General features: G+C 39.6%; 1 protein-coding gene across 2 annotated transcripts in view; it reads left to right on the top strand.

Annotated features, from left to right (window-relative positions):
* Nucleotides 1–7,500, top strand: part of LOC137967928 (collagen alpha-1(II) chain-like) — a 113,958-nt gene that overhangs the window by 89,560 nt on the left and 16,898 nt on the right. For both annotated transcript variants that reach the window (XM_068814530.1, XM_068814529.1), the window contains exons 54-57: nucleotides 504–611; nucleotides 2,138–2,191; nucleotides 2,834–2,887; nucleotides 5,372–5,425. In XM_068814530.1, coding sequence (XP_068670631.1) covers nucleotides 504–611; nucleotides 2,138–2,191; nucleotides 2,834–2,887; nucleotides 5,372–5,425 — 270 coding nt within the window. The remainder of the gene's footprint in view (nucleotides 1–503; nucleotides 612–2,137; nucleotides 2,192–2,833; nucleotides 2,888–5,371; nucleotides 5,426–7,500) is intronic.

Raw genomic sequence — 7,500 nt, 5'->3', positions numbered from 1 at the left:
TTAATGATATTTGGCAGTCACATGAGCAGAACAAAATACCAAATGCGCGCACGGGTCTATAAGGCTCCTTGATTACCTGTACCATTAACCCACAAGTCCGCTTGCTGTTACGTTATTGGTTAGATAAAGCTCACATGACGGTTTGGTCCTCAAACCTTCATGTGATTTCCTTTCGTCATTAAGTTAACAGATGAGTCTAGAATTGCATGGTAATGAGTTGCACACTTTGCATGATAAGCGACACAGAGTCCGAGAAAATGGTGAGAAGCGTTTAAGTGTCTCCTTCACTCTTTTTCTCAAGTAAAAATAAGCGATAATCCTGTCGTGGCTCTAATCTTGAGCCCAATGTTGTAAATATATATTTCGCGGCGTTTAGACCTTTTTAAGGGAAACGTCATTGTATATTTTCATGATGTTGCACTGCTCCTTATGAGTTTTAACAAATTAATCCATCGCGTATCATCGCGATTGTGCAAACTGACAGCTGTCGATCAATTTTTTAGGGTTCCCGGGGAGAGAGAGGATCTCCCGGCAGCAACGGCGCAACCGGAGTTTCCGGATCTCCCGGCCCTTCCGGAGAGCGGGGTGAACCCGGCATTTTCGGCGAAAGTGTAAGTGATTTTTCTGTCTGGCAACTGTTCCATACATTGTAAAAGCATGGTTTGACACTGACTAGTTTTGATGTTTCGTTCAAGACGTTCTGGCTGGTGCCTTGAACAATGTTACCTCCGGACTACCACTACGCTATTTTTAAATTGTTCCATACCTTTGAAAGAGTTTTGCATCGTCTTTTTTAATCAACCAATCGGTTGACCTCGAGTTTGTTGGGTTTACCAAGCCGAGGCCATTAATCAGATGGTCAATATCGTACTATGCTTTAACAAAGAATAGGCCACTTAATTCAGTGCTAAACAAAAGGCATCATCTCGAGGCTCTATTTTATAAACTCATACAAATCCGTCTATTTCTTCCCCAGAGCCTCGAGGTGATGCCTTTTGTTTGGGACTGAATTTGAATGTATCGAAAATGGGCTATTCAGATGGATTTTAGTTTTTAGCGCTTTGACTCAACGTCGCTCCGTTGTTATCTGGTTCAGTCAGCGGTCTCTCGTGCACGCGGTTTCCCTTATTGGGACGTTTTTGAACTGCAGGCGGCAACCGGAAATGAACATTTCGCATGTCAGGAAAGTAGTGTCTCCTAGATTTTTAGCCTAATCATCTTAATGAAGGAAAGATACTGCTTAGTAATATAAAGGTGGCAGTGACAAGACAATTTAAAAGGGAAAACAGCTCCCTTCCGGTTGCCGTCCGCGTCTCAAAAACGCGCGTGCTTAAGCTCCCTTTTTTATTGTCAGTTCTGCGCGCCTTCTCGCTCGTTTTTTCCTCATTAAGGGGGCTCGAAAAGGTTTTTAGCTGAGCGCGCGCGTGTAGGCCACACACGCAATTCTAAAGCTGCTCACGTCAGCTCATGATTCAAAATGAAATCTAAAGGCCATGTTACACGAGGCAATTTTTCTTGCAACTCGCATCGCAACAAACGTTGCGTTGCAAGTTGCGAGAAAAAATGCACGTGTAACACCCCATTTTGCAACTGCAATTGTTGCGTTGCGAGTTGCGAGAAAAGTAGAACGACCCGCTACTTTTCGCAAAGTTGCGAGACAAGTTGCTTGCGTGTGACATCCCCTCTGCAACTCGCAACGCAATTTTGTCAGAATGGGCCAATCAGAGCTCATCTTTCGGCGATTTAGCGTGTCCGCCATCTTGTTTGTTATTGTACGCGTTGCAAGTTGCGAAAGAAGTTGCCAACGTGTAACATACCCTCTGCAACTTGAACTGAAGGTTTTTTATTCGTTATCGTTGCGTTGCGAGTTGCAAGAAAAATTGCCTCGTGTAACATGGCCTTAAGATGGGTACTTAATAGCCAGGACAAATTTCGTCTTGATATCATTACCCAAAGTATATCTAAGAACAGAATATGTTTACTTCTGTAAAAAAAGGAGAAACTATAATTGAAGCCAACTTAAACCTTCGGACAAAGACACAGTTGACTCTTGATTGGCGCTAAGCTTAACCATCGGTGACGTAATATTAAGCAAGCGACGGGTGTTTTGTGTTTCTGTCACTCTTCATTTCCTTAGGGTGATCGTGGCCTGGATGGTAATGTTGGAAAAAGAGGACCTCGAGGTTCAGATGTAAGTGTTAACTTCTAGAGAAATTATACTTGGATTAGTACTTAACAAGGAAAACGAAACCTTTGCCAAGCCATCTTTCAACTAAACGTGACTGAAAATGCATCAAACAAGAATCAATTAATGAGACTTTTCGCGATGATGATGATGATGATGATAATAATAATAATATACATGAAAAATTACTGCATTCTGATTGGCTATTAAAGAGAAATGCAGTTTTCAGGTAACAGTACAGAAAAAAAGTTAATTCAGTGCAAAAAAAGTAATATACCAAGGATTCTGATTGGTCAAGGAGCAAACAAAGTCAGAGATAGCCAATCAAATGTGAGCCTTGGTTGGCGCAATTTACGGCGCAATTTTTGCGTGATTGCGTGATACGCGTGCGTTGCTTCTGCTTAACCATGTCGAATTTTTTCATGTATATTATTTATAAGGAATCACATGAGCTTTCTCAGTTTGGGATAAATAATTTTTCTAAAGAGTATCGCCCCCATTAGGCCATTTCCAAGTTCATGTCTGTCTCCTCTTCAAAGCGAGTCTAAGTGTATTTCTTTACAAACGTTATGGGTCCGTACCGCTTTTTTGACGGGCTCGGACCCAAATTTTTCTGTAGTGTAAATACGCCTTTAAACCTTTTTGCAGGGTCCCAAAGGGGTAGAAGGAGACCAAGGTGACGCAGGAAGTGTAGGACAAAAGGTTTGTTTTGTTTTTGTTTTTGTTTTGTTTTTTTATCGAGCTGTTTTTTTACGAAGGGCAGTCACGCACCCCTTCCGTAATCGCTATTTGCAAAGTTCATTTGCAGTTCCACTATCTTTTCCTTACGCTTCCATTCTCACTGTAGGCGCTTAAATTAACGACCTCTGGCTGCTTCGAAAAATAAGTGATGCCTTAGTAAAAGTAATTTTGTAACCGTTAGCAACCACTTCTGCTGTTTCAACATACTGAGACTTTCACTTTCACTTGTCTAGAGATCAGGTTACATCGAGAATTTTTGTTTTCTTGACACAGTCAAATGTTATTGACCTTTATAGGGTCAAAGTCTCTTTGGGATCGCGCAAACGTAATGCGCAGTTCTTTACACTTGTCTTTGTTGATTTAATTGCAGTTGTGTTTTAGATTTTTTCCAAATTGGAAAATTTCCAAAACACTCGAGCCATTAATCCTTAATAGTACTCGGCCTCATGTGATTACCTATACTTAAATAGACTTCTACTTGGTAACGAGCTGATCTCCACCATTCTGATTTAAGGGCCAAATTGTGGAGATTTAGAGTTCAAAATGTCGAAATTTACGGGAGCTGTCACACCGAGGCGCATCACATTAAGCTTATCTGAAACGCGAACGGCGAAAGCGACCACGTGACCTTGATTTTCCCGCCATTTTTGGCGTTTGCCGGTTGCCGGTTGTCGTTTCTTCGTGAAAGTAGACATTTTCGCGTTTGTCGTACATGAGGAATTCTCGGTTTTCTTTTACATAACAATTTGTACTTCACTCACTTTCCTGCTCTTGTTCCGCGGTATCTTGGCCATTTTCCTTCCTTAAATAGACTTCTACTTGGTAACGAGCTGATCTCCACCATTCTGATTTGTGGAGATTTAGAGTTCAAAATGTCGAAATTTACAGGAGCTGCCACACCGAGACGCATCACATTAAGCTTATGTGAAACGCGAACGGCGAAAACGACCACGTGACCTTGATTTTCCCACCATTTTTGGCGTTTGCCGGTTGTCGTTTCTTCGTGAAAGTAGACATTTTCGCGTTTGTCGTACATGTGGAATTCTCTTCTCGTTTTTCTTTTACATAACAATTTGTTTGTGGAAAAACAACCCCAAAACCGTTTTCCGGTAATTAAAAAAAAAAAGTAGGTTTCATGTTTTTTTTATCGTTTATAACTGACTCCTTACCGCAATTTTCTTCATAACCTTACATTTATTTATTTCTTTGATCGTGAGCGGGCGGTATCCTGAGAATCCTGCAATCTGATTGGTTCCGGGAGCGGGCAGTATTTTCCTATCTCCTGACCACGGTCATGGTAACCAACTACGCTATGCGCAGAGTGAACTTGCGAATTGAAAGAGCGAAGTTTCAATTTGTCATAATTGTTTTTTGCAATAGAGCAGTGTTATTGTTCAACTTTCTCATAAAAAACAATGGATTCTGACGAAAGCCATTACCGTCTAGTGAAAGCGAATTTTATTACCCAACAATTTTGCCCTTTATTGATAAACAAGTAATCGCATGAGTCCTCGTACTATTAAGGATTAATTGCAGTTGTGTTTTAGATTTTTTCCAAATTGGAAAATTTCCAAAACACTCGAGCCATTAATCCTTAATAGTACTCGGCCTCATGTGATTACCTATACTTAAATAGACTTCTACTTGGTAACGAGCTGATCTCCACCATTCTGATTTAAGGGCCAAATTGTGGAGATTTAGAGTTCAACATGTCGAAATTTACGGGAGCTGCCACACCGAGGCGCATCACATTAAGCTTATCTGAAACGCAAACGGCGAAAGCGACCACGTGACCTTGATTTTCCCGCCATTTTTGGTGTTTGCCCGTTGCCGGTTGTCGTTTCTTCGTGAAAGTAGACATTTTCGCGTTTGTCGTACATGCGGAATTCTCTTCTCGTTTTTCTTTTACATAACAATTTGTTTGTGGAAAAAAGAACCCCAAAACCGTTTTCCGGTAAGTAAAAGAAAATAGGTTTCATGTTTTTTTGATCGTTTATAACTGACTCCTTACCGCAATTTTCTTCATAAACTTACATTTACTCACAAAACAGTTTCATCGAAACTTACAAAATTTGACAGGTAAGGATTTTCATTTTATATAGCGTCTTTAGCGTGTTTAAAAAGCACCGAGTTTTTTGTTTTTACTTAACTAAATACTCGAGATTAACATAGTCGATACACAGTTGCCGGGCGTCACCCGAAGCTTAAGTCACAAGCTTCACTCCATTTTACGTGTAAACGTGATGCCAAATCTCTGTATTACCTACATAGCTTATACGGGATGGTACGTTAGCGGTTAATCAAGCGGGACTACTGAACGCAGGGTCGTCGTTTAGAGGTCAAGTTTTGTCATTGTGTTGTTTTCTTTGACGACTAACTTTGCTACACACCTCCATCGCGCAGGCCCCGGTTAAATAAATGAATTCAAACATAACTTGTTCACAGGGAGACACCGGCTATAACGGAAAACCTGGCAAGGTGGGACCCGATGGTCTTCAGGTGAGTCAGAGTATTTTACAACAACAACAACTTTATCGTCCTTTTCCTAACAAAACAAATTCCAATGAAGGAGATGAAATAATAAAGATTAATAGCTCTTGACTACCAAACCGTTGCTATAGACCCCTTTAAATAGTCGTTTCTCGAGTCTCTTTATCTCTACAGTTATCGTTTTTTGCCAAGTGTGTTTCATTAAACATTTCTTTGTCTGGTTAGACTCACAACCATATTTGGTAAATGACGGGACCAAAGCAGAGAATGCCTAAAAGCTCAGCGAGTTAACTATGTTTTTCACAACTTTTTAACGCAACAGAATGAGGACATTCTAACACAAAATCTGTAGCATGGATTAAAAAAAAAAACTAGATTATGACGTCATAAGGTCCTCCTTTGATAAACTTTTCAAAATATTAGTTCCATTTTTTGCCCAAATAGAAATGCCATGCTACAGTTTCGCAATCCCGTAATGCAATACGTTTTGGGGGTTTTCTTTGCCTAAGAACAATACAAGTTAATTACTCTTGGGACTGTATCATGCTTCAGTGAACTGGATATTTATTATTTTAATGCAAATAAGCCCTCAAAATAAACTGTATTATGGGATTTGCAAAAATAGCGAATTGCGACAAAATTGTTCTCTGAAGGTCTTAAGGTTTCATAACCAATCCCTCGATTAGCTATGATAAGAATATAACTTCCGGTTACTGAAATCATTTTGCGTTTAATTCCAAGTCATTCGGCATGGAAAGTGTGCATAACCTTTCCAGAAATAAAATTGGAATGAACGGTATGCCTGTTTGGAGAAAAATTGACAATTATTTATCGTCGTGTCCTCAAGGCCTCCATATAGATCCTCAAATTTGATTATCTTGCGCCATTTTTAAGATGAGAAGTTTGGAAATGTACCAAAATGTAAAACGCAGTTCCAGGGCGTGCAAATCCTTAGTTGTTATTCAATAAGGGAGCGTTTTTTTTATTTGGGAAAAATCGGAAAACGGATTCTTGAATCCAAAAACGGATTTTGCGTTTTTTTTTGGCAAAATCCAAAAACGGACTTTTAATCCAAAGTATCCACTCTCGACGAGTTAAAACTTCGGATCAAATCTAAATCTGGATTTTTGACATTCAGCAATTCAGCGTTTTTTTGGGAAAGGATTTGAAAAAAGTATTTTTGACAAGCGGTTTTCCATGCAAAAATGATACACATCAGCTACCGTACGTGACAGTTTAACCCGAAATGTTGTTGTTCTCATTTTTACCGTACGATCGAAGACACGAAAACGTCTCTTGACAGCAATAACATTGTTAGCAGCTTTCCTACAGCTCAAGTGCCTCCAAAAATACCCTCTAAAATCGATTTGTACCTTTTAGCCCGCATGTTTTTCGTCATTTCTTTTTATCGATCGCTAAAGTGTTTTTTTCTGGTGGCATCTACATTGAATAATTTCTCCAAAACAAAGCAGTTAACCGCAATTTTTTTTATGAAATTGCACACAACTCGGGATTTGTTTGTTTGTCTGCGTTGTCATGACAAATAATCCTTTTTTTCGGATTTTGCGTTTTTTGGACGCTGAAGAATCCATTAATCTGAGATCACAAACTGATCCGTTCTTGAATTTTCCCAAAAAAACGCACCCTAAGCCTATACACCTAATTCCAAAAAGACCGCCATTTTAGTATTCTTTTGTTTCCTTGCAAATTGGTCCTTTTAGCTTCGCTTTCAAACATAAAATTCAAAAAAATATTTTACCTTGAACGAATTTGGAATCAAACAAAAGAATACTAAAATGGCGGCCATTTTGGAATAAGGTGTATTGTTTTGTGGGGTCTTTTTTGCCCTTGCTTCAGTTGTCTGACGACTTTGTGGACAGCAGAGACACACGACTGATGCGGCGCGTTTCACACACGCCGTTATTTTGCCCATGACAAGAGGAGCGGGTGTTTTATTATTCTGCAACAATTGCCTCATTTTATGTGAAGTGTCGTCCACACGAAAAAAATTTTGCCCCTGCCAGTTTTTATTTGTCGCTTAAAAATTGGCCGAATTTCCTTATCTACACGAGCGTATAACAATT

This window comes from Montipora foliosa, chromosome 8 (genome assembly GCF_036669935.1).
Source record: "Montipora foliosa isolate CH-2021 chromosome 8, ASM3666993v2, whole genome shotgun sequence".
Lineage (NCBI taxonomy): Eukaryota > Metazoa > Cnidaria > Anthozoa > Scleractinia > Acroporidae > Montipora > Montipora foliosa.
The sequence above is the reverse complement of the archived record's forward strand: the minus strand, read 5'-3'. Positions and strand labels throughout refer to the sequence as shown.